The sequence below is a fragment of the Gastrolobium bilobum genome, unplaced genomic scaffold (assembly GCF_033153095.1).
Source record: "Gastrolobium bilobum isolate Gb01-03AN ecotype WA unplaced genomic scaffold, APGP_CSIRO_Gbil_v1 utg937, whole genome shotgun sequence".
Lineage (NCBI taxonomy): Eukaryota > Viridiplantae > Streptophyta > Magnoliopsida > Fabales > Fabaceae > Gastrolobium > Gastrolobium bilobum.
The window spans coordinates 471,678-496,853 of record NW_026899318.1 but is presented as its reverse complement, the minus strand read 5'-3'; the positions used below and the strand labels follow the sequence as shown (position 1 = coordinate 496,853).

Below are 25,176 nucleotides of genomic sequence, written 5' to 3'. Positions count from 1 at the left end.
ATGGATTCCTCATTTCTCATATATATTGTTATTATAAATGAGAAAAATTGTAGCAAATATATTTATACTAATATAGAGAGGCATATCCTAAAATAAAAGAAATTCAAAAATACAAAATCATATCTTGATAAAAATAAATATTGTTATAAATTTTCTGATTTATAACAACAGAAAAGCTATTAAAGCTTTATATCATATACAATTGATAAGTAGTCATTTTCTTAAGAAAAGCTTCTCTGATACAATTATTCCTCTTTTTCATTTATAGTAACTCTTATTTAATCTTTCTCATCTATGCCAGCTGTATTCGTTTTAATAATTTTAAATGTTTTCGTCCAAAATTTGTTGAGTCTTCTACTTTCCATCCTCCCATTTGACCATTCCCCATACTTCCTTTACTCTTCAATTATTTTCAAGGGAAAATATTTTCTTTTTAAAATAGGAAAAAAATTTTCTCTTCACTATTTTATAGATCTCACTTATACTATGAGTCACTAGTAGAAAAACAATTTTTTCCTTTAAAAGGAGAAAATATTTTCCCTTATTTCCAATTTATTTTCCATTTTTTTCCTAATCCTCTTGCCCTTTAGAGTGAGACCATCTATCTTCCTTTTTTCTCAAATTTTTTCTTTCAAAAAATCCTTTTATCTTTAACAATAATTTAAAGATCATTTCTCTTGAGTGTACCCATTGCACTTGCACAACTGAATTTGAATTTCTAAATTTAGATAAGAGGGATTTTTTTTTTGGGTTAACTTAGTCTTATGCCGCAGAAGATAGGGACTCTCTTCACTCATCCTTCGTTATCCAATTCCATTTCATGGAACAGAAAAATAATAATTTTTTTTTTCTTTCTAGTTTAGGTCCTCTTTACCTGATCTGCAAAAGAAGGCCCTGTGTACCCATTGCTTTCTTCGGAGTTTTAAATTTTAAATTTTCCATCTTAATTTATGAATCTCTGCCGTAGTTATCATGTCACAGGTAAATCTTCACCAATTTTCACACAAAATTTAGATATGGGAGGATTTGTTCTCTCCTTTCTCACTTTCAACAAGGATGACACTTACTCATGCCAATGAAGATTTTACGCTCGCCTATGCTCAACATCGTAAATGAAACAGAAGAAACAACAAACCTAGATAAAATCTAATATAAAGGATATTCACTTAATGAATTGGCTTTCTTTCTTCTTCTTCTTTTCATTAACATGTAATAACTAATATAACAAAATTTATTTTGTAATCACTGATCGAAAATAAATAATCACTCAATAGAAAATAATAAACAATAACAAATTTCTTTATAATTTCACATGTATTTACGAAATAAATTTATTTATTCAGGTTCATTGCTTGGTAGAAATATTAAACACTAATAATTTCTTTTGGAAAATTTATGATTGACTTCATGATTTTTAATATAAAACATCATTATAAATTTAAATTATTAGTCATTAAATTCGAATAAGAAATAATTAACAAAAAGTAATAGTTATTTACAAATTTCTTTATAACTTAATTTAGTTCTTATATAATTTTATTTACAACAGTTAATCAATCAATAAAATCAGATAATTATTCATTAAAAAGTAATATCTATTTACCAAAAAAAAAAAGTAATATCTACTTACAATTTTTTTATAAGAGCAATTTTGTCTATTATGTGAAATTTAATAATTTGTCTCTCTAAATAAATTTTAAGTGAATCCTATTAATATTTTAATTTTTTACGTTCCTTAAGACTATAGCAATTATAGAGTATAGTATTTATCTAAATCATATAGTTTAGTTTTTTTAACAATTTTCTATTAACAATTTGCTATTAATTTTTTTTTTAATTTCCTCATTTTATATTTTAGAAGACTATAGAAATTATAGAGTATATTATTTATCTAAATCATATAACTATTAACTAGTACTCTTCAATTTTCATTAAGATTTTTTCCCCCATAACCTTTGCCCATGCAGTGTTTTCCAAAATCCAATTAAATTGTAATGAAATAGATTACAAAGTATGGGATTTCTCAAAACATTGATGTAAAATTTTGTTAAAAGATACTTCATTTATGGGGAAAAATAATAATATATTAAAGCTTTCTTATTTCCTATGAGTGATGATATTAAATAAATGGGATAGGTTATTCTACATACCTTTGTCTACCACTCTAAAACACCGTTAGATCAGAATCTTAACTAACATTTATCTTTCTCTCTCTTCTTAAGATTCTAATCTAACAATGTTGGAGGGTGGTATGCAAAGGTAGACAGAAAAATAGTAGGTAGAATAACTTATCTCATAAATAATTATTGATTATATAAATTAGTCCATGTTACTTAATTAAAAATTTCAATTTCGTTATACTATAAGATAAATAATGTTTTAATTTAAACTAAGGGGAAAATGTTCCTGCAGTTAATGCAGATAAATTATCTACATTTATTCTCAAAACGACGTCGTTTTAGTATTGAAATCTTAAAAAATTATAAATATAAAGACTATTATAACCCTAAAATAAATTAAAATTATAAAAATACCATGATTTTCGTCCCAAAACGACGTCGTATTGAGCTTACTGCAAATAGGGGTGAAACTGGGTCGGGCCGGCCTACAGGGGCCTACGGCTTGGCCTACATCAGGCCAAACCTGACCTAGTATATTTCGTAAAATAGGCCGGTCTTGGGCCTTGAAAAAGCTTGTTTAAGAAAAAGGTCGTAGGCCCACTTTCACAAGGTCTGGCCTATAAGCCTACAGGCCGACCTATATTGTATTATTTATTTTAAATTAAATAAAATAGAATAACTATGCCTTGAAGATAAAACAAAACATATAAATTTAATCATTTGCAATTATTTATAACTTAATTATATTCTATTATATTTAAATAGAAATCTGACTTTATTTCTTACGTAGGAGGAATCAACATCTCAACATGTTAGATTGTGTATATGAATATATTAAAATATTTTTGGGAGAGGTTATACTTACTACAAGCATCATGATGTGTTTGTTGGATCTGATGAAATATATGTTATTTAGTTTGAGCATTTTGCTTTTGAAAGTGACTTAAATGCAGATTGTATGAGTTTTGTTGTAATTCATGATTCTGTTTGGACGTTGAAATTATGATTTTTGGTTTACCAACATAATTTGAGTATTTTGTAAAGTTGATTCATGATTCTGCTTAGAAGTTAAAAATTAACAGGCTAATGGGCTACGCCAGGCCATTTGTTTTTTTATAAACGGGCCAAGTCAGGCTAACAATTAGACTCGTACTAGGCTTGGGCCAGGCCAGATTGAAATTTTTTAACGTAAGCTTGGGCTTTTCGAGGCAAAGCTTGGCCCAGCCCAGCTCACTTTCACCCCTAACTGCAAATAACTTATCTGCATTAACTGCATAAAAAGCCAACCCTTACACTAAAGTTCTTTTTGCACATGATTATATTATAAGAACTTGTGATTGAATATCCAGTTCCTATATTTGGTGTTAACAATGGTTCTTTACGTGTATGCATGTGATTTAATATATTTCAATCAACACATAATCATAAGCGCCTGTAGCTCAGTGGATAGAGCGTCTGTTTCCTAAGCTGAAGGTCGTAGGTTCGATCCCTACCTGGCGCGTTGTCTTTTTATTTGTTGTTTTGTTTTTTTAAATTCTTTCCTTAAATTTAAGCAACAGCCACCAACCAAACTAATAGGTCAACATATTAATATTGGCACGCTCAGGAGTCAGGAGTCAGGACTCAGGAGGTTGATGATACATTAAACCGGTTAGACATTGTTCTCAAGTTGGACAAAAATAGAGAAGAAGAAAATCATACGAATTCTATTACACTATTTAATAAATTTAAATTTTTAACAAGCACATACATTAAATTTTTATGCACCCGAGAATCACTCATTTTATCCTAAACTCGAAAATAAAATAAAAAAAAGATTCGAGTTGCTATCTACAACAAATTTTTATTAATTTCTGCTACAAATACAACTTCAGAAACTGCCACAAACAATTTGATGTCTCCTTCTTAGGCTGTGACATCACCTCTCCACTGTAGTGTACACTGTCTGTCACGGTTTCCAGAAACTCTTTTAACACTTTGGAAGGTCGCTGGGAGGTGGAAGAGATGATTCATTGGGGCCTCTCCCGTTGTCAACCACGAATGCCATCTTAAGTCCCCATGTGGTGTGTACTTCTAAGTGGCAATGCAGGAACCAAACACCTTCACATTTCACACACACATTTATAAACAAGAATTTAGGCAACGTAATCTAAATTTCTGACAAACTAAATATTGATGATATACTTATCATATCTGTAACATAGCTTTAAATCTAGTATAATAGAGGTGAATGATATATAAAGAATAAGGGGAATAAATTTCTTATGTCACATGACATATATGCACACACAAAATTATCTCGTGCAAATACAAAAAAGTGAGTGATACTTATTTGTATTCCCAAAAAAGTAAATGGGAAAAATGGACAAAAAAGAAGAAGACAAAGACTTGTTGCTACCTGGGTTGTCTGCCCTGAATCTGATTGCTGTCCATCCACCATTTGGTATCCCCACTGTGTTTCTTTCAATTGGGTCAACAAGATTAAAGCTTAATGGATCCTTCTCTGGATCAAAGTTCCCTAACCCTTGTCCAACAACAAAGAAATTGTACCCATGCAAATGAAAGGGATGATTTTCTGGTGCTATCATTGCAGTGCCCTGCAGAACAATTTGAACAGTTGAATTGAAATTCAATCTGTAAAGTTTTGTGCCATTATTGGTCTGGATATTAGCCGGTTGAGTACCAGTGTAATTAAAAACTATGGGTGGGTTTGCTGGGAAATCATCTGTGAAAACACCCTTTATGTTATAGTAATGTGCTTGAAGAAGTGATATGGTTGGCAACACAAAGGTGATGTTATTAATAGCGGAGACAAGCTTGGTCCCATTGAGACATGAAGCACATGGGTCAACCCCAACAGTTATGGCAAAGAAAAGAGAGTGGTCTATGGTTAATGGAACTCTTGCAGGGTAGTCTTTTGAATTTAGGCTTCGAAGAGAATCAATGAAACTATTCGTTAATGGAGTTGCATTCAGTTGAGGAATGGTGGTTAGTATTGTTTTAGGATAAGGTGGTGTGCCTTTGTAGCGAAGTGTAGCAATTGCTGTCAAGTTGTCAAAGCCAATAGGGGCATCCATGAAAGGAGTAGCTGCTATTAAGTACTTGCCAACACCTTGGTTAGCAGTTAAAAGAACATTAGTGGTTTGGCCTGGGCTCAGAAATATCGTGTCAGTCTCAAAAGGCTTAATGTAAGATGCATCTGCTTCAACGACTGTTAGTTTATGCCCAGCTATTTTGAAGAATAGCTCATCGTTCAAAGCTGCATTTACAATGCGTAGCAGATAGGTCTTGCCACTTTCAACATGCAGAGTGTAACCTGCACAGGTTGATAAAGCTCAATGTTTCATGACAGGTCATCTAATCAACTAGTATCATAACTTGATTGATGCTTGAAGAAAATCACTTCCCATTAAATCTCGAATAGGATGGATAGGGATGAGAGAAATCCTTATATGCAATCTTATCTGTGAATATTTGTAAGGAAACTGTTTTCACGAAATGAACCCATGACATTTCAGTCACTGAGGAGCACGAGGCTCGCTCTCTAAACAACTAGTAGCATAACATGATTGATGCTTGAAGAAAAGGGATGAAAATAATTTGTTCATATTAGGCTAGGAAAAATTAGCGAGTTTAAAATACCTTGAGAAGTGCAACCGGGAACTGGTCCTGGATGACCATTGATGGTATGAGCATCTGATATGTTCGGTGGCAGACCAGAAGTTGAGGCCTGATTTAGCACAACTTCAACATCTGCTTTCCACCATTCACCTAGAACTCATATAAAAATTGAAGTCAATATAAAGGAATATAATGCACATGTGCTAAGGAAACATATATAGTTGAATCAATAACACAAAACTTACTTAGAATGATTATCTTTTCTTTGTCAGGTTTTGGAAATGGATAAGAAATGCCTCGTTTAGGCAAAATGACAAGGCCACCATGCACCGTGGCCCTTAGCCAAGTGATATGTGCATGCCACAGAAGTATGCCTCTTTGACCTGTGATGGTAAAGTTATAGACATAGCTTTGCCCTGGCTGGATCGGGCATTGTGTGACATATGCTGGCCCATCAGACCAACCAGTTCGAAGCTGTTTTATTCCATGCCTGTCATAAGTCCAAAATTGATGATCTAGTCAACTATTTTAAAGCCAAATTTCTCAGTTCCTTGCAATTTGTTGACGAGTAGAAATTAAATTCTCACCAGTGGATTGTAACATTGTGTTTAACGTGGTTAGTGACCCTTAAAATTACAGTATCATCCTCCCTTGCACGGAGAGTTGGTCCTGGGAATTGTCCATTGACTGTGACCAAAGATTTTGTTGAGCAAAGCTTTGTTGTATTCTTCAAGACTACCTGTACATATTGACCAACATGAATTGTTTGTTTTCCTATATTTTTGTATAGACGAGGCATTGGGATTCCTAGATAGCAATGTGTCTCCACTTCACCTTTATTTTCATTATCCTACAAATGCCTAGTAAATAGTGATTTTATTATAAGATTGGCAGGGTACTTTCAACAATATTCACTAAGTTTAAATAGTACCAATCGTTTTTCTTATTAATTTTTGTCTCATTACACTTATAATGAACCTGCAAAATTGAGAGCATAAGAAGCGTACTTACACTAAACTTATAATGACGCACCAAGGACTGAACAAATGGTGTAAATGAAAGAGCCACCAGAAAAATTGCCAAAAGGCGTGGCTTCATTCTCTTCAGCAATTCTTCACTGACCCTTATTAATCTCCTCTAGTTTGAACATGGCCAAGCACCTTAAAATTATATAATGGGACAATCTTTGATGTTATGTCGTTTTACGAAAGGTAGGTAGGTGACTACTAAATAAGGCTAGCCATGTATTTTAGATTTTACCAAGTTTTCTTGCATGCTACACAATGTAGCTTTCAGATGTCCTCTTCGATGTAAACAATTTATGTTATTTTCAGCTGACAGAAACCCTTTTGTGAGTTGAAAAATACTGCTCAGCTGCAAATACTTGTTTTTTCTCATTACCAAGAGCATGTTTCTTAATTTCCTTGCCCATCTTTTTCCCCTGTATGTGTAAATTTGAAACTTCACTCCTCTCTTCCAGAAGATATAAGATACCACGTTGGATTGTAGCAGTGGGTGATGATCCATACACATTTAGAGAGACTATCAGATATCCATGACTAGGAAATTTTATGGTTGGGCCATGGCTTTCGGTTCATCCACTTCATGACCTTGATTGGATGTTTAAAAGCTTGAGAATAGTACAGATAGTGTCTTGTACCATCTCAACCCATTGAATGATTCAAATGGCACATCTTTATCAGTTTGATTTTTCTGATTCTCTGTCAAATGATGCTGCGTTTGTACTTCACTAAAATCACCTCACATTTTTTGTGTTGTATAATAAAGTTCAATCCTTCACATCTCTTTACAACAATTAGTTGGAATTAAGAGTTTGATTACTTACCACTGCTAAAAGAAGTTTATCCTCCTAGTTTACCAATTTAATAAGCAATGCACGGTTATGTAACTGTTTTCTTGTATTGAATTGAATTGCGAACTAAAATTTCTGGTTGAAAGTGGTGCCATCTCCTTTGTCAATGTTAAAGTAAACACATTGCATATCCACTTGCATAGAGATATGGTTGAAAATTAACCAAATACCTCAATAGCCTTCATTAAGCAAACCAGAAGCTGGGACCAAGGAGTTAAAAAAAAGAAAGGAATATTATAATAGTGGAAGAACCTGTAGTAATATTTACCGATTTAAATATGATAGTTTACCTCAAAAGTTAAATTTCTTTATGACAATTTTTTTATGAATAAACGGGGCTAGATACAATAGCCTTGGAAAAGTTTTTGATAGTCCATCAAAACTTGATAGACTAAAAGGATATGGACACAATGTTTCATGTGTCAAATTAAGGGACTTGGTAAATTTGTATACAAGTAAGCTAGTTGGGAATCCCTTTAAGCGACGGAGATTGTCCACACAGTTCAAAATTCAACTGCTTGCTGTTCAGTTCTTATTCAATGGTTTAGATTTATCTGCCTATATAATTATTTTTAGTTATAGAATAAAACAATTTTTACAGATAAGAACATTTTCAGTTTTTTTTACAACTGTACGTCCTTTGTTAACAATAGTTTTCCTTTCTTCAACTCCCTCCTTTCCCAATTAAACCATTACCATATTTTTCATTTCATCATTCATATGCCCATTACCAAGTGATTCCTTTGTCATATAATATACTAAAGAAACATAAAAATGGAATAAAATAAGGGATGAGTTACCATCTCCAGGCATTTATTATTCATTATTCACATTATGACTCCAAATTATATACTAAGAGGGGGGGGGGCAAAAATGAAGAAGGAATCCACTTTACGTATATCTGGATTGCAAAGAAGCTTGTGGTTTGAATAAAGATATTCACTATCCTGGTGAAACATTTCTTGATGCAGCTTCTATAGCACCCTCAATCTTATTAATGCAAGATTTATAGAGAAATCCTAGATAATCCACTATGCTGTCCTCAGATACATCATGTAAAGGGTTTATCTCAAATAACCAGTGAATAAGAGTTGATCCATCCCCATAGTCAACTAGTTTTAGTGAATTTACAGATCCATCTAAACCTACATTGCTTGCTTCCATTCTGTAGACATAGCTATGTGATGAAAAGTCTAGTGAAACCAATCTCTCCTTGATCCATGACCTTTCTCCATCTTGTTGAGGAAACATGAAACCAGAAACTAGCCGAACGTAGCCCGGTTCACCTTCATCTCCAGCCAAGGCTGTGCATCTTTCTACCATTGGCATCCATTCAGGCAGTCTTTTAGTTTGAGAGACCAAGGTCCAAACTTTGTCAATAGGTGCACAAACTATGCCACCAACTGAACCATGCCATTTACCATTTCCCACTTCAATAGCCTGAAAGTCATGAATAAAGGTTAAAATTAATATCTTACTATGACAGAATGCATAGTTCAGTGTACTGATGTGACAAAGGATCAGATGATTTACGTGTCAAATTTATGGATTTTAAATTAATTAATTTATCGGAAGAATTATTTGGCATCTATAAATTTATTTTAAAATCTATCAAAAACAAAATATGTTACAGTCAGAAGTGCCAGAAAGTTCAGTCTAACATCCAACAGAATGTACAAATCAAAAAGGTAAAGGAGGGATCAATGACTGCTGAATCATAACAGGACATATATACATACCATGTTTATTTCTGTGATCCAATCCTGTTTGGTGGTTGCAGTATGTTTGAGGGTTATACTTCTGAGTTTTGAATAACTGGAGAGATCTCCACTGTTTCATCCGGTAATCACTTGCACTTTGATATGAAGGGTAACGCTACTATCAGCTTTGGAGCTCCTTACTAGTCATTAGCCCAAAAATAACAGCAACTTAGATTAAAAATAAGTGGAGCCCATACATGCTTTCTATAGCTAAGTCCTTATCGTATAATATATGAATGCATCGTCTATCTCGCAAATTAATCGGGAGATTCAAGGGAAATTTTGGCACATTCATCTGAAAAGACAAAACAGTTCTGGTGCTGTCATTTCTGGATTGATAACTCCAAGGCCAGACTTAGATATTTCCACTATTTTTCACGTATTAAACATTTATATGTTATTTTGATACCTAAAAATGTTTTTGCGGGTTCTACAAAAATGTTTCTGGACTGATCTGTCTCTTTCTTTACCTCCCTCTTATTGGCCAATTTGTAGGCGTAATTGAAAGCGTTTTAGACCGTTGCAGTTTGGGATGCAACGGATCATCATAATTTACCTTGTGAAGTGCAGATCATAGATGATGCTCCACGAATCGGTGTCCTCCATGTCACAGCACGAACTCACGAACCCATCTCTTATGCCTCAATGAGATCTCTCTAGGTTCTAAACCTTCTAAACTATCTCTCGAGAGAAAGGAAACTGTGTGGGTACTTTTTTATACCTAAGCTTACTGTTCAATGAACTTGAAGACTGATGACTTAGTAGTATTTATATGGGTACCATAAAACCCTAGCTCTTTGAGCTTTAGGTTTTTTGGACTCTTCTCGTACTCTTGGCTCAATTGGACTTAAAGTAAAAGAGCACAAACCAACACAATTGACAACCGAAAGGCAATATAAGCTTATCATTACGGTAAATTGGGTACTTCGTTAAATTCAACAAAGTATTGACGATAATTAGTGCACCAGAGGGCTGTGGGGTTCAAGGTGGGAGGTCCCATCCCTCCACACCCTATCTCCCTAATCCTCACCTGGGACCCATTAGGGGTTGTCCTACGTACCTTACCTAAAAAAGGAAGAAAATCATTTGTTTTTAAGATAAGAACCTATTGGGAATTATAATTAGTTAGTTAGATAACTCTGTTATAGTTAGTTAGTTAGTTGCTAATAACTGATATAAATATATCAGTAGTCAATGTAAATTTTCAATTTGATTCTGTAATTCATTCAATGAAGTTTTCTTTTCTGATTCTTGCTTCTTCACAAGTAATAGAACTTTAGACAGACATCAGCATCAATTTAATTTTCAGAGTGCATGTAAATCAAAATTTCTGTGAGTTCGACACAGGAAGTGCTCAGCCCGTTAAACTCAAATGAAAACTTTCTGCTGTGCATGTAACTCACCAAACTGTCACCAATTTCACATCTGGTTACGTGTGAAGCATTAAACCTTTAGTGTTGATTTGGATGCCAATCTCAGCGATTCTCCAAATAAAGAGCTTGATTTCAGACTCTGCCTTTCAAATATGTTCATTTTAAACATTCATTTTCTGTTCTTCAATGTGGTATTATAACATCTCATGTAGAAGAAGTTATACAAAGACAGGTTATATTTATACAAAGACAGGTTATATTGCATGACAATGATAACTTAAGTTCTAAAGTGGGGGAAGCTTTAGACATTCATATATTTCGTTTGAAATCATGAACCTCACATTGGTTAGAAATATGTTAAGTGAGGATGGTATAAGTAGAATTACCTAAATATCTAATTGTCTTAACGCATTTGATGCATGGCGGTTCCCTGGCTCGGGCTTCCCTTACCATTGTCTAATTGCCTCCACTGATTAGTTTTTGATTTTGTGCTTCATCTCTCTGTTCTGCGTAAGTGTGGCTTTGGGGTCACTGGTTAGTGGTATAAACGGAAGTACCAAATGCACTTAGGAAGTGCATTTCAAAAAATAGTGTCTGAACATGCAATTCAGAAAATAAATCGTTGAGCCATGAGATAAAAAGAAGGAAAATGAAAGAATGCTACATTTTCTTTAACGAAACAAAATTATGTTGTATGTATTGAAAAACTTAAAAAAGAAGATAAATTTGATGACAAGATAAAAGAACTCTTGCGAGTTGTTTGGTATGAGTATTTTGTTTGGAATGATAGGAAAATGAGGTGTGAACTATTTTTTGACCATGTTTGGTAACCTTTTTTTCCCATGAACTCAAAATCTCATTTTACTTTTTTAAATAAAAATACTCTGTTATTTTATATGAGCTCAGAGTCTCATTTTAAAATAATGGGTACTTTGATAATTTAATATTTTACAATTAACCAAACATAACATCACTAAAAGTAATCCAACTTTTTCGAAAAAAATTTGGCCTATCAAACACTTTTTCAAAACTTATTTGGGAAAAAAAAATTCACATATTCTCTGAATTTTTTTTTTTCTGATAAAAAAAATTTCTTTCATATCAAACGCCCGTTAAGGAATTAATATAGTTGTCAGATCATCATGTCATATAATAGCAAGCACACAGCTCTTAATTATGTTAATTATTTGAATTTAGGGTGTTAATTACGAGAATTATGTTTGTAAAAAAAATCTCTTAGTACATTTTTTAATTAAATTATTTTATGTTTAAAATATTTATAATTAAAAAATTAATGAACTTATGAAAAAATATGATATTAGTCCAAATCAAAATAGGTACCTATTTTAATGGGAATAATTTATCATTAAATCAAAGATTGTTGAACTTTATCCTTTGGTGAATTCAGCGGCCAAGGCCCAAACCATGTTAACTAAAGTTATCAACTTATTTTATTACAATTTAAAATAATAAAAAGAGAAGAAAAAAGACTTACTACATGAAGTGGTAAAGGATCAACCGTTCCAGAAATCCAAAAAAGAAATAACACAGATTATTGTACAAAATTAAAAAACAAAGATTACAACTACAAGGGGGTGAGACTTGAGAGCGAGGTTTTCAATAATTAAATACCATGATCAAATCATGGTAGTAAGTATGTAAAATATTGGATACCTAATAATAATAATAATAAATTTGTATAATTTCGTGAAGCAGTGTTTGTAAAGGTAAAGTTATTATTAGGAAGATGAAGATGAAGATGAAGAAAAAGTAGGGCTTACACTTAAAAGGAGAGTGACTGCGTGAAACGGAGTCCTACAACGGTTTCGATGGAGTTGGCGGCACTCTCTAACGCTTGCAAAGTTTGGAGCTTCAAACCGCAAAGTGTTGTAACCAACCTTCAAATATCGACAACACACACTCCTCGTTTTTGTTATGCTTCGTTCTCTTTTCCCTCTCACAGAGGCTGTGCCTGCAAAGCCCTTCTCAGCACCCAAACATCCAATGCTACTACTCACAACATGTTGAGACTTCAACCTCATTCCCTTGATTTTGAGCTTTCTACTCTGACAGCTTTGTCCCCATTGGATGGCCGTTATTGGCCTAAAGTTCAGGAATTGGCTCCTTTTATGAGCGAATATGGCCTCATATATTATAGGGTTTTTGTTGAGGTACCCCTTCTCCTTCCTTTGAAACCCTTTTTGTTAAAGAACCTTTTTTGTTTTCTGTTTCTCAACTTTCTCTTTTGAAGATTCCTTTCTAATGTTGTGTGTGTGTGTGTGTGTCTATATATGCTTCCTGTCAGATAAAATGGTTGCTGCAGCTCTCTGAAATTCCTCAAGTCATTGAGGTTCCGAGTTTCAGTGAAGATGCTAAATCTTATTTGCAGAGCTTGATTGATGACTTTAGTGTTAATGATGCCTTGGAGGTTAAAAACATTGAGAAGGTGACAAATCATGATGTGAAAGCGGTGGAGTACTTCTTGAAACAGAAATGCCAATCGAATGCTGAAGTGGCTAAGGTTGAGATTCCACTTTGTGTGTTTCTTTGTTCTCTGAGATTGCATACTACTTTTTGTTTGACATCATGAATTCTGATGGATTACTTCATTCTTAAACCTTTTCAACAGGTTCTTGAATTTTTTCACTTTGCTTGCACATCTGAGGATATAAATAACCTGGCCCATGCCTTGATGCTGAAAGAAGCAATGGATTCTGTCATGTTTCCTGTCATGGATAAATTAATTAAAGCTTTGTGTAGTATGGCTAAAGATAATGCTCATATCCCTATGCTTTCGCGCACACATGGACAGGTAAGTTAGTTTGTGCATTGGTTGAGTATTTGAGAATCATTGTAATATTGGGCTATTGCAATTACTTCAACTTTGAAGTTGTGACAATAAATTTGTTTTTTAACTTTCAAATTCCTGCTGTATGAAAGATGGTAGACAAATCCTTTTGAAACACTCTTGCAATTCATTAGCATTATTGCACTTTGCACTTTATTAGTTGCTAGATCTTCGTTGTTAAACAGTCTTGATTGAACTTTGCAATTTTTCTGCACTATCTCCAGCCAGCTTCACCGACAACTTTGGGAAAGGAAATGGCAATATTTGCTGTGAGATTAAGCAGAGAAAGGAAAGCACTATCTCAGGTTGAGATATTGGGGAAATTTGCTGGTGCAGTTGGAAATTACAATGCACATGTTGTTGCATATCCTGATGTTAACTGGCCTCACATTGCAGAAGAGTTTGTACAATCTCTTGGTTTAAGTTTTAATCCTTATGTTGCTCAGGTATGTTTTATCCTTTTTATTGTTCATGTTTTCTTATTTGGTTCTGTTTTCAGGTTTAACACATCTTTATGCAATTTGAAAAACCAAATCTTGAGGTTGTTAACAGCCATATAATTTTTTATGGCTTGTGCTATTTCAATTGTTATGTACATATACATCGTTTTGGAAATTTTCTTCAATTTTTAGTGAAACTCTTGTTACTAGTTAAGTTTTTTTAGCTCTTCTCTTGTTTTGTGATAGTTACTTACAAAATTGAAGTTAGCACTTGCAGTTGTCAATCATCTGATCACACCAACTTGTTAACTAAATGGTTACTTATGTATCCTTCTGATTTTATTACTCCACTTGGTTAACAGATTGAAACTCATGACTACATGGCCAAGATTTTTCATTTGCTCATCCAATTCAACAATATATTAATTGACTTTGACAGAGATTTATGGGGCTATATATCTTTGGGTTACTTTAAACAGGTGAGTTTTCTGATATAGTAACTGTAACCAGAGCATGGTGCCGTACTTTTAGAGTGACAATGATGGTTTTCATTTTCAAAACTTTTTGTGCAGATCACTAAGGCTGGGGAGATTGGGTCATCAACTATGCCCCACAAAGTAAATCCTATTGATTTTGAGAACAGTGAAGGTAATCTAGGTGTGGCTAATGGAGGTTTCTCTCAGCTAAGCATGAAGTTACCGATTTCACGTTGGCAGGCAAGACCGACTTTAGTTCGATTTTGAATTTTATTCTTGTCATTATGGATTATGGTATTGATATTATTCTTAACTATGACACCGAGAGGGTTTTATTAATACATATATGTTGTCAAATAATATGCTGTGGAAACAGTTATCTGAGCTACTGTAGTCTATGACCTTTTAGTATAATTTAATGGCAGTGATAGTCCAATTGTTAGGAGCTCTTGTTAATAAACCAAGTAACTATATTTCGCAATTATTCATTTTTTTTTTCATCCCTTTTTTCTTTTTTGCAGAGGGACTTGACTGATTCAACTGTCTTAAGGAACATGGGTGTAGGTATAGGTCATTCTCTTCTGGCCTACAAAAGCACACTTCAAGGAATAGGGAAGCTTCAGGTATTCAACGCAATATGGGATTTATGTTACTTTTCTCTTAGTACATGCATCATTATCTTTATTTAAAGGAAATTATGCATTATTAGGTGATACATTTTGATTGACTCAACTGTTAGGTTAACTGTACTATACTGTTTATCTGAGTAGGATGCATACACAGTTAATGACTATTTGCATGCCTATAGAGCAAGTTTCTCATGTTTTGTATGAAATCTAGAGAAAAGGCAATAGGATTTTGTTTCCCCATTGAGCTTTCTTGTAATAGTGTAATTTGCAATTTAGGTTAACAAAGCTCGCTTGAGTGAAGACTTGAACCAGTGCTGGGAGGTGCTTGCTGAACCAATCCAGACTGTATGTATTTGCTTCTGGCTTTGAATAATTGTTTGATTTAATCTGTTTTATTTCATATTGAATTCTTAAATATATTTATAACTTGAGTTCTTTGAGTTGAGGTAATGCATTATTTACTTGATGCAGTTGTCTTGGTAGAACAGAATAAGCAAATTATTCTTTTAACTTGACTCTTCAATAATAAATATAATTTACTTGTTGACAGCACGAACAAAGGCCTGCTCAATCTGTTTCTAAAATAATTAGATGTTCCCAAAGCTTGTAAAAAAAAATTTGGAAAAGGCAATCTGAAAACGTTTGCTGGAAATTTTGTAGAGACGAACTTAATCTTGGAGAAGATCTATGTGCCAGTTTTAGCTTTTGAAACATAATCAATTATCTGAAGCATCTTTACTGGTTCTATAGCATTGACATGATCATTTTTAATTAGGATTCAGTATTTTCCCTTCTCTATGACATTTGAATAACGTATTTACTTCAGCATTCTATTAAGGCCATGCTTAGATAGAGGAAAGTCTTTTCTTAGTATTATATCTAGAAGGATGATGCTGAGCAAGTTAACAATTGGGCTATGATGTTTCTGATTCAACTAAACACTTTGACATAAAATCTTATTATATACTTCCAAAATTCCTTAGTTGGAGAAATTTAGGCATTCTTGAGTCAATGATTATATTGCATGTCCCTTGTTGAAACTCTTTCTTGTCGTCTGTCAGAAATTTTTTAAAATTTGTAAAACTACTGACATTATCTGTTGAATTGTTTACATTTGTGTGCATGATTCTTTTATGCATACTTCTCTTGATGTTGCTTTTTGCCATCCCTTTTAAAAATTCTATTATAATTGTTTGCAAATCTTTACTTAGGTTATGCGAAGATATGGTGTTCCCGAGCCTTATGAGAAGTTAAAAGAGCTAACAAGAGGGAGAGCAGTTAACAAAGAGAGCATAAGAGATTTCATTGAAGGGTTAGATATTCCAGAAGAAGCAAAGATGAATCTGTTAAAGTTAACACCAGATACTTATGTTGGAGCAGCTGTTCAATTGGCCAGAACTGTAGAAAACGCAGTGAATATTGTGAATGGAATGAAGATCCCGGATTCAAGTGGTTGAAACAGTTTTCTCAAGATGTTAGTTAATTAGTTAAAGAGGCTACTGCCAACGCAATTTTGCGACATCCTCACCATTATTGACCATTAGTCGATAAATGAATTTTTAAATAAAATGTTTCATTTTGGGAAAGAGAAAGAGGACATAATGTTCACTGATTATGAAGAACTATAGTGATATGGGATTATGTTAAGGGTTTTGTAACTTACAGGCAAATTATATTGTAGAGTATGAAGTGTCAGACCTGAATAAGAACATAGGTCTGATTAAGCAAAAAGTATGGGTCGGATTGAAACCATATATGTTCAGTATTCTACACCTTATTTCCTGCTGTGGGTATCACACTATTGAGCAATGTTATTAAATACCGGTCGAGTACGGGTCACTGGTTCAACCGCATGATCTGGTAAGTATATGTAAATCTATAATTTATATTAAAAAACTATAAATATACTTAAATATTTGTAAAAATATATATCAATTTCAAATATTTTAATATGAAAATAATAAATTACATATCATTCTCCAACAAAAGATCAATTGAACATACAATATTTGTGATACTAGTGTTTCATGTTCGGTAAACGACAACTCTAACTATAAATCAAATCAAAATTTTCTGTATATTGCATAATCAAGATAGTATTAGTGTTGTAGGTACATAATCTATGTAAGTTAATAAGTTATAAGCTACAAATTACTTAAATATTTCAAAAGAAAACAAATCATTTGTGTTTGAGAGTAAAAAAACACAAGACATTAATTTATGAAAATAATTTAGTTTTTTTTTTATAGATCAGGCCGGGTCACTGGTTGAACCGATTGGGTCACCAGTTTTTACGAAAACTGGCCGGGTCGCACCGGGTCACACCGATTCTATAACATGACCGGTTCACCGGTTTTCGAGTCGACCCGGCCAGGTTGGTCCGATTTTTATAACATTGCTATTGACTCCAAAATAACAGAATTTCTGAAATCTTTAAAATTTACATTTCTTCCTTCAAATGACTTAACCAATCAAAGCTTAAGCGTTCTTTTAAAATTCAACTTTTTTATTGGATTTCTAATTTTGACAATATATATATATATATATATATATATATATATATATATATATATATATGGAACAAGAATTTTTGATATCGGTATCAAACTTTGGAATTTGATATCAAACAATTATAATGTTCATCAATCAAATTCATTAATTAATTATTACTTTCTAATAAATGATAATTGTTTATTTGCGAAATTATTAAAAATCATTTTAAATCAGATTGTAAAATTACACGGGATTTAACCCTTTTTTTAAATTTTAAATCAAATTCTAAAATCACCGGACTTTTTTTTTATTTTTTTTATGACAAATTACAAATATCCTTAAAGCATATGTAGAGATATATCATATCAACCTTTTTATTATCCTCTGATTGTAGTAGTCTACAAATCACGGACTCGTAATTTTTTTTTGAATAAGCGTTTGACACGCGGTTAATATTTTAAGAAACGTAGTCAATTCTTTGATACGTTCTGGCATGTTTTTTCGACACGCAGTTAATTTTTTCTGACACGTGATCAACGTTTGGAAACGTTTTTTTTTTAGTCTTAATTTTATTTTATTAACTAAAAATAAAAAAAATCATTTATAAATCAATTTTTTTCTGTTATGAAATTTGACATGAAAAATTAACAAGGTACGAAAAATTATTTTTGTTTATATTTATGTTATGAAATTTGAATATTTGATTAGTTATATGACTTATTAAGGACTACTATATCTATTAACTATAAATTATGTTATATATATTAAAAAAATTATTTAATATCAAAACGTATCCCAACGTGTCAAAATATGTCATTTTTTAAAATTAACGTGTCGGCGTGTCGTGTCCTATGTCCGTGCATCATAAGTAGTAGTAGCATTGGAAGTCAATTGTTGGTGGTTCAGATTTTTAAATGGGGGAAAATAGTGACAGCAACTTCTCTAGTACGAGAATCTTTATTAATTAACCAAAGCTGGCAAGATGACTAATTCAAAAGAATCCAGATTTTTTTCCCGTTAGCTCAGAAAAAAGAAATAAAAATAAGTTTAATAACCTTACACAAATAACAGCGAATTTTCTTGTAATTGTTTTTCACTTTTTTCTCTCTCTCTCTATTAACAGGAGATTATTCAATTCCAATTTACAAACTTGAACATCCTGCAAATATTCTACTAGTATTTGTCTATCTAGCGTAGAGACTGATAACAGGAAGCCATTTTAGTTGATGATTTTAATGTAAATGATTGAAATCTGTTTGGCCCCGCGTCTCTGAAATCTGATTTTAAGGACGACATGATCCTCGGTTCGATAAAGATCTAGATAAAATTCCATTGTACAACTGTCTGTCTTTAATTGATGAATGATGATGCACATGCAAGAGCAATCCATGTTGTTGCTCTAAAAGTGACTATTTTGTGCATTATTGAGAGAGAGAGAGAGAGATTTTTATCACATGGGATTTGAATCTGGAATCTAGATCATTACTAATCTTATACCACCCGCGCCCACATCACTTGAGCTATGGACAAGTGGCTTATGTGTGTAGTATTCCAGTCATGAACGCAAGTTCGCAAGAGGTAGCTGTAACCTGTAAGCGAATGCAACCTGTGAGGCTGTGACAGTGACGTAAATACATTATTATCTTTTATTCATCTTTTTGTCTGTTCATATTATTTCGGTTTTTTTCTTTTGTCTTTTACGGTGATTGTGCTTATCCTCTAGTTAGCAATTATTTTAAGATAAATAAAGGGGAATCATCTTAGTAATCCATCGAATTGTGTGTAATAACTATTTTTTCTAATAAATAGTGGGGTCCACATAAAAAATAAGCATCTCAAATTACATGAGAAAAAAATTAATAATATATGTCTTTTGACATTATTGGCGTAGGACAAAATTAATGATTTCGACTATATGATTGTTTTTTTTCCCATGAAAGGAAGGCTTAGACAAACAGAGGAGAAGTTACATTAAAATAAGAGTGATTCAGTCAGAACAACCAATGGCGAAATATCTATCACATTTGTGCTCTGCATAATTCTACTCAACATCTTAATTCTTAATTCGCTTTGGCACATTGTAATGTCTTTCTCTGGTGCTCTTTTCTCTCACTGCCTTCCCAAATCACCGATTTAACTGCACATAATTCACAAGATGGTGTGGTTGCTTGTTTCGTGTTAATTCTCTTCTGGGGTTGACTTGTGAAGCTAATTGGGATCTAACAAAACTGCATTATTTGGGTCAGTTTCTACTCTTTGTCTTTCACCTTTGTCTTGAACCAATTTGAGTTGTTTCTTGTAGTGCTGGGTGATTGGGAGTTCATGTCGTTAGGAACTTTCAGACACCTCAGATCGTGTGCCAGCTGAAACTGAAACTGAAACTTTGATCTACACAGCTTCTATCTTATATTTCTGAAATTGGGGTTATCCAAATTGTCTTCATTGTTGATGTTTGATGGAGTGGTTGAATTCGGAGATAGGATTAGAATATCCAGGTTTAGTGAATAAGGCAGAGGCTTATAGCAGTACTAGCAACAGAAGTGACAATTCTGATGAAAAAAAAAGAAAAGAATTGTTGAACAGTTATTTGGGGTGATGAGTGATTGCTTCTTCCCTCTATCTCCTCATCCCTTTGTGTTGAAATGTTTCATTGGCTTCACTGTATTTGCTTGTAAGTTCTGATTTTGTGTAGGAACTAACATACAGCAATCCAATTGCGTGATTTTTGTTAGTTTGTCACGATGGTTGAAACTGACGTTATCAATGATGACCAAAATTTCTCTAAAATTTCAGGATACCCCTTTGATTTCTGGAAGCAAACTGTAGGTATTACTAGAACTAGATTCTAGGATACATATAGCTTGAAGTTATGTCTGCTTATGGCCATCAAATGGAGCAGATGCATTCTGCACGGAGTCTCTCAGGTGGTTCTGGTATGTAGTGCCAGCTTTGTTAATCTTTGGCTCTAAATGAATAAGAAATATTATTATCTATAGCAGACATGTTTGAAGCACCTACTGTTAAAGGCTACAAATACTTGTTCTCGGCCAAGATATCTTATCTTTCAGCCTAGGTTGTCCTTCCCATCATTATTTTAGCATAATTTTGATGAATATTTATCCTGTTTCTTTCCTGATCACAGAGGTGAGGAGCAGTTATGTGATGGAGTCAGGATTCTACTTCACATCTTTTGCTGCAACCATATTCGTTGCTGCACTTGGCGCCGCCGGGCTTTTATTAATTACTTTGCTGATTTCACTGGCAGTGATGCTGCAATCTTGTCAAAATAAAAATGCTGGAGTTATTGACCTTCAGAATATAAATGGCGACTACAGTTATTGCAAGGTTTATTCTCTGCACGCTAAGCTCAATAACTTGGAAGGAGATAGTCTTCCTGACATCTGCAAGGACCTGGCCTTACAGTATATCAGAGGAGGTCAATATGCTAGAGACTTGGATCTGACCAACTCTGTTATTGAGGATTACTTCAACAGTGTTAGACCATCGGATGATGGTCTTGATGCGGTGTTGATGGACATAGATGGCATTTTCCCACCAAATCCTCATTCTTCCAATTTGTTTGAAAGGTAATCTAGTCATCTAAGCAGATCCTTTTAATTTTCTTGCCCTATGTCAAGGTTAGTTTTGAAGCTGGCCGAGTTTATCAGGTCATAAACGTTTAATTGTCTACCAAGAGCTAGTGTGTTTTTTGAGGACATAATTTCTCTGAAGAATGAATCTGAGGTTCTGTTTTGAGTATCTGTAAAAGAAATTCTGCTTGTCCTTTTCAACATAATACATTTCTCCACTTTGAAGATATACTTTCATAGGGAAATTCTTGGAAGTACCATGTAATATCAATCTTCATGAACTTTGTTGTTTGTTGTGTTAGCAGATCCTCTTGCCATTTATGTTTCCTAATTCTAGATAATGTATAAAATGTAGATAAATGCTCGGATCAGGGACAGATGTAATTATGGTATCTAATTTTTTTTTTTTATAAACGGTTTGTTACTCCAACTTGAATCAGTTTACCAATTTATATTTCTTGTTGTACATTCTCCATTGGTTATTATTATATATCTTTTATGTAGTTTATCCAACTTGTTGCAGATCATTTGTTGTTAGCAGTAAGTTGACAAGGTTTTCTTTTGGTGTGGGTTTCATAATAACAGCATTAGCAATTGTATCTTAGAGGCAAAGAATTTAAAGCGCATGCTTGTTTTAAGATTATACATGAACTTTCAAGCTGGTGGATGGTCTATAATTTTGTTATCAAGAGAGCCCGGAACATACCAAAATGTCACCATCAATCATCTTGTCTCTGCTGGATTTAGAGGTTGGTCTTCCTTGATGATGAGGTATTGTGATTATATTCCTTTCATATATCCTGGATACGGGGATTACGGTAGATATCTAAACCTCCCTTCTAAAGAATCTAGCCTTCTCTCACTTTTAAGTCTTTTGGATTCTGAAATTGTTTTCAGTGCATAAAATTGTTCTTCTTACATTGATGTTTACCAAACATAATGTTAGAGGTGAAGCAGCTATTTTTAGGGATTCTCTAACTGTGCTTGAAATTTGTGATATTATACCAAGCTTTACAAACAATCCCTTCCCCCACTAAAACAAAAGACAAGACTATGCTTTAGCTTTACCAAAAACATACATCAGAACTGCATCTCATACCACCAATGATCTGCATTTTTTGCAGAGCAGAAGATGAAGATTCTACCAAAGAGAATGGGTGCTTTTCGAGGCAAATGAATGTGATACAGACGAAAGGCTTCCGTATAAAAAGTATCATAAGCAGCCATATGGATGCTTTGGCTGTTGCAGATACAGGAATCCGAAAATTTTTGCTTCCGGACCCTATATGTGACAAGTTTGAGCAGAGCAAAGGATAGCTTAGATGCTGGATTTTTTTGTTATTTTTTTTTATTCTCTGCATCTCGCTTTGTTCATATCAGATATGTAGCAATTACGTGTCTGCCAAAAGAAAAGTAACCGACAGATCGAAAAGAGCATTGTATGCTTTTAAAATAATATCTTCCTCACTGGGCCATACAAAATATGATTACTCTCCTACATGCAGCACATGCATGTTTTGCTTATAGACCAGATTATTTCAATTAATTGTGAATAGTTCACAATATCATCATAACAAACCGATTACAGAGTAGAAGAAAAAAACTATTGACGTCAGTCTCTACATGAAAGCCAATTAACAAATCAAAAAAGAGAAAATTAAAAAGAAACCTATTGACGTCAGTCTAGTCTAATGCAGTTTTTACTAACTAAAGTTTTTTCAAAATCCCATTATAATGAGTCAATGAAAATTGAAACCTAATGAACCAACACAGAGCAAAGCAAAAGCGAGAAAATAGCGAATGCGAGGTGAATGTAAGAAGGTTCTAGAGAGGAGGAGGAGGAGGCAGAGAAATCAATACGGTACTTGGCGGTGCCATTAGGGTAGAGAATCCCCCAATTGCGACTCGTTCTTTCCTTATCAAAGAGTTCGTACACATAAACCTCACGCACACCATCTCTCAGCAGAGGCGTCCCCATCCCTGACTTGAGGTGCTTCACCAGACCCTTCAGGTATATCTCCGCATACCCCAAATTCGCATCCACCTCGTTCGCCGCCGCGCTTCCGCTCGGCCACCCCGTCTCCGTCACCACAATCGGAATGCTCTCGTATCCCGCCACTGCCATGGCGCTCACCACCGCGTCCACCATCAGGTCGAAAAGATTCCGGTACCGGACGCCGGTGGTGAAGTCATCGCGGAAGTTGAAAGGATGTTCTTGAAAGAGCGCAATGCCGAGCGGTATCTCTGCCCTGAGCCTGTAGAGGTTGTAAGGGTAGACGTTGATCAAGAAGGAGGAGTTCGTGTCTGTCAAGAACTGGAGGAGTGGACCGAAGAGGTTAACGCCGGCGGGTTCTTGAAACTGAGCTGAGGAAGGTGGAAAGGGAGTGGAGATGGTGGTGACGAAGGAAAAAGAGGTTGAGACGGAGATCTTGCGGATGCCAAGATCGCGGAGGGACAGGTGTACGTTGGAGATTGCAGGGAGGAGGTTGTTGATGGATTCAGGGTAAACGTCCGTGAAGGCGTTACCCACCGAGATGGTGGTTATCTTGGCACGTGGGTAAAACGGCACCACGTGCGTGTATAGCCACTGCAATGCAACGGACCTGTTGGTGGCCATTGGGGTGACCATGTAGTTAGGGATGGTGAGCAAGAGTGTGACGTTCGTGTACAACAAGCTCCGTATGATGGCTGGCTCTGAATTCTCTAGCCGGAGGCACCTCAGCTTTAGCCTCCCCATGGCGCCGCTGATTCTCTCAGCCGACGCCGACGACGACGCTACTTCTTGGCTGTTGGTGGGCGCCGAGTACGTCACGCCGATGGAGGGAAGCGAGGCGGTTATTGGGAGGAGGAGAGAGAGAAGGTAGAGAGAGAGAGTGAGGGAGATGAATGTATGAAACATGCTGCTTTCTCTTCTGTTTGGGAAACCGCGGGTGAATTAGTTAGTTGTTTGTTACCAAAGAGGACTAGAGATTGAAATCTTTAGATTTACAATATGGCCACTGGCTCTCTCTCTCTCTCTCTGATGTAATTTACTAGTTTCTTTTCTCATGCAACTACTATATATATCTATTTCTGAATTTGGTGCACATATATGTGTATATATTATCTCTTGTGGGGGTTTGGAATCAATATAATAAATGGTCCTTAAACTCGATATTTAATCTGTCTTCATAACTCATAGGTTATATGGCTTTGTGACTTACAGGTAATTAACCAGGGGAGGAGACATGGTTCATCTTCACCATGAATGGCCTCTAAAATTATTTTAAAATTCTTACCTCTCTAATTAAAGAATATTGATAAGTCAATTAAAAGTTTTATTTCTCTCTTAGCTAGCAATGTTAGTTGTTGGATCTTTTATCTTCTTGATAAGTTGTCAATGGGGAACGAAGAATCGATAAAGCTTATTTAAAGATAGTTTGTATTAATAAATGTATATTCACTATTAACATTTAAGATTATGATAAAGTAAGAATGAACATAAATTTATCTTATACACTTTGAAGATATTTACTTTGAATAATTTTTTATTTTATTTTTTAACAAAAAATATAAGAAATTGAGATAGAAGATCTGAATCCTTTGTATGCATTCATATGTATTTTTCCTCTACCATACAAGAACACAACATAATTCGGATCTTTGGAGTTGATGGTTCTCACATACATCAGGGTTAAGTATACTAACATTTTATTTACCAAAAAAAAGTATACTAACATTTTTTATCTATGAATATTTCGTAATTGTTGATTTTTTATTGGTCTCTTGTCCCATTTTTTCGTTACGTTTTTCTTTCTTGATGGCAAGTTGTAACACTAGTATTGCATAAAATTATTCTAGGTGGAGACTGAATATTTTTATTTCAAAACCATCCGTTATTATTATTATTATTTTTGGTAATTAAAACCATCCGTTATTACCAAAGGATAACTCCACATAACCGTAAAAAAAAT

General features: G+C 34.1%; 5 protein-coding genes and 1 non-coding gene across 10 annotated transcripts; 3 read left to right on the top strand and 3 right to left on the bottom strand.

The window, feature by feature from the left end:
* The first annotated feature begins 3,548 nt into the window (after positions 1 to 3,548).
* Positions 3,549 to 3,621, top strand: TRNAR-CCU (transfer RNA arginine (anticodon CCU)). Its single transcript has one exon. It is a non-coding gene; the product is annotated as a tRNA-Arg (tRNA).
* A 468-nt stretch (positions 3,622 to 4,089) lies between these two features.
* Positions 4,090 to 7,173, bottom strand: LOC133289549 (laccase-4-like). The gene is made up of 7 exons (XM_061487515.1): positions 7,087 to 7,173; positions 6,753 to 6,878; positions 6,329 to 6,480; positions 5,987 to 6,231; positions 5,763 to 5,891; positions 4,519 to 5,436; positions 4,090 to 4,220 (listed from the first exon to the last, which is right to left on the bottom strand). Exons 1-7 carry the CDS (start codon positions 7,171 to 7,173, stop codon positions 4,090 to 4,092), a joined length of 1,788 nt encoding a protein of 595 aa, XP_061343499.1.
* A 1,383-nt stretch (positions 7,174 to 8,556) lies between these two features.
* LOC133289548 (uncharacterized) lies at positions 8,557 to 9,980 on the bottom strand. Its single transcript, XM_061487514.1, has 3 exons — positions 9,931 to 9,980; positions 9,246 to 9,270; positions 8,557 to 9,054 (listed from the first exon to the last, which is right to left on the bottom strand). The coding sequence occupies exons 1-3, from the start codon at positions 9,978 to 9,980 to the stop codon at positions 8,557 to 8,559; spliced, it is 573 nt and encodes a 190-aa protein (XP_061343498.1).
* A 2,490-nt stretch (positions 9,981 to 12,470) lies between these two features.
* Positions 12,471 to 16,957, top strand: LOC133289577 (uncharacterized). Its single transcript, XM_061487557.1, has 9 exons — positions 12,471 to 12,918; positions 13,053 to 13,268; positions 13,377 to 13,559; positions 13,820 to 14,041; positions 14,398 to 14,514; positions 14,608 to 14,751; positions 15,033 to 15,134; positions 15,417 to 15,485; positions 16,352 to 16,957. Exons 1-9 carry the CDS (start codon positions 12,577 to 12,579, stop codon positions 16,595 to 16,597), a joined length of 1,641 nt encoding a protein of 546 aa, XP_061343541.1. The 5' UTR covers positions 12,471 to 12,576; the 3' UTR covers positions 16,598 to 16,957.
* Positions 16,958 to 19,564: 2,607 nt separating this feature from the next.
* On the top strand, positions 19,565 to 22,749 carry LOC133289565 (uncharacterized protein At2g39920-like). Of its 5 annotated transcripts, none has more exons than XM_061487539.1 (5): positions 19,565 to 19,874; positions 20,427 to 20,566; positions 20,776 to 21,220; positions 21,809 to 21,972; positions 22,353 to 22,749. In XM_061487539.1, the coding sequence occupies exons 2-5, from the start codon at positions 20,503 to 20,505 to the stop codon at positions 22,538 to 22,540; spliced, it is 861 nt and encodes a 286-aa protein (XP_061343523.1). In that variant the 5' UTR covers positions 19,565 to 19,874; positions 20,427 to 20,502; the 3' UTR covers positions 22,541 to 22,749. The 5 variants fall into 5 exon arrangements, with proteins under 5 accessions (XP_061343523.1, XP_061343522.1, XP_061343524.1 ...); XM_061487538.1 differs by having other exon boundaries at positions 19,565 to 20,304; positions 21,809 to 21,994; positions 22,348 to 22,749; XM_061487540.1 differs by having other exon boundaries at positions 22,348 to 22,534.
* Positions 22,750 to 22,910: 161 nt separating this feature from the next.
* Positions 22,911 to 24,339, bottom strand: LOC133289564 (glucan endo-1,3-beta-glucosidase 7). The gene has a single exon (XM_061487536.1). The coding sequence runs from the start codon at positions 24,120 to 24,122 to the stop codon at positions 22,980 to 22,982; it is 1,143 nt and encodes a 380-aa protein (XP_061343520.1). The 5' UTR covers positions 24,123 to 24,339; the 3' UTR covers positions 22,911 to 22,979.
* Positions 24,340 to 25,176: the final 837 nt, after the last annotated feature.

Excerpts from the sequence above, each read along its gene's own strand:
- LOC133289549 (XM_061487515.1), bottom strand. The coding sequence starts at position 7,173 with ATGGGCAAGGAAATTAAGAAACATGCTCTTGGTAATGAGAAAAAACAA. Across the intron at positions 6,879-7,086 it reads ATTTTTCAACTCACAAAAGG|AGGAGATTAATAAGGGTCAG; the intron begins GTTTCTGTCAGC and ends TGTTCAAACTAG. Across the intron at positions 5,437-5,762 it reads TCCCGGTTGCACTTCTCAAG|GTTACACTCTGCATGTTGAA; the intron begins GTATTTTAAACT and ends CAACCTGTGCAG.
- LOC133289548 (XM_061487514.1), bottom strand. The coding sequence starts at position 9,980 with ATGGAGGACACCGATTCGTGGAGCATCATCTATGATCTGCACTTCACA. Across the intron at positions 9,271-9,930 it reads TATGATCTGCACTTCACAAG|ACTGAACTTTCTGGCACTTC; the intron begins GTAAATTATGAT and ends GTTGGATGTTAG. Across the intron at positions 9,055-9,245 it reads ACTTTCTGGCACTTCTGACT|GCTATTGAAGTGGGAAATGG; the intron begins GTAACATATTTT and ends CATGACTTTCAG.
- LOC133289577 (XM_061487557.1), top strand. The coding sequence starts at position 12,577 with ATGGAGTTGGCGGCACTCTCTAACGCTTGCAAAGTTTGGAGCTTCAAA. Across the intron at positions 14,042-14,397 it reads TTAATCCTTATGTTGCTCAG|ATTGAAACTCATGACTACAT; the intron begins GTATGTTTTATC and ends CTTGGTTAACAG. Across the intron at positions 14,515-14,607 it reads CTTTGGGTTACTTTAAACAG|ATCACTAAGGCTGGGGAGAT; the intron begins GTGAGTTTTCTG and ends CTTTTTGTGCAG.
- LOC133289565 (XM_061487538.1), top strand. The coding sequence starts at position 20,503 with ATGTCTGCTTATGGCCATCAAATGGAGCAGATGCATTCTGCACGGAGT. Across the intron at positions 20,567-20,775 it reads GAGTCTCTCAGGTGGTTCTG|AGGTGAGGAGCAGTTATGTG; the intron begins GTATGTAGTGCC and ends TCCTGATCACAG. Across the intron at positions 21,995-22,347 it reads TGGTCTTCCTTGATGATGAG|AGCAGAAGATGAAGATTCTA; the intron begins GTATTGTGATTA and ends CATTTTTTGCAG.
- LOC133289564 (XM_061487536.1), bottom strand. The coding sequence starts at position 24,122 with ATGTTTCATACATTCATCTCCCTCACTCTCTCTCTCTACCTTCTCTCT.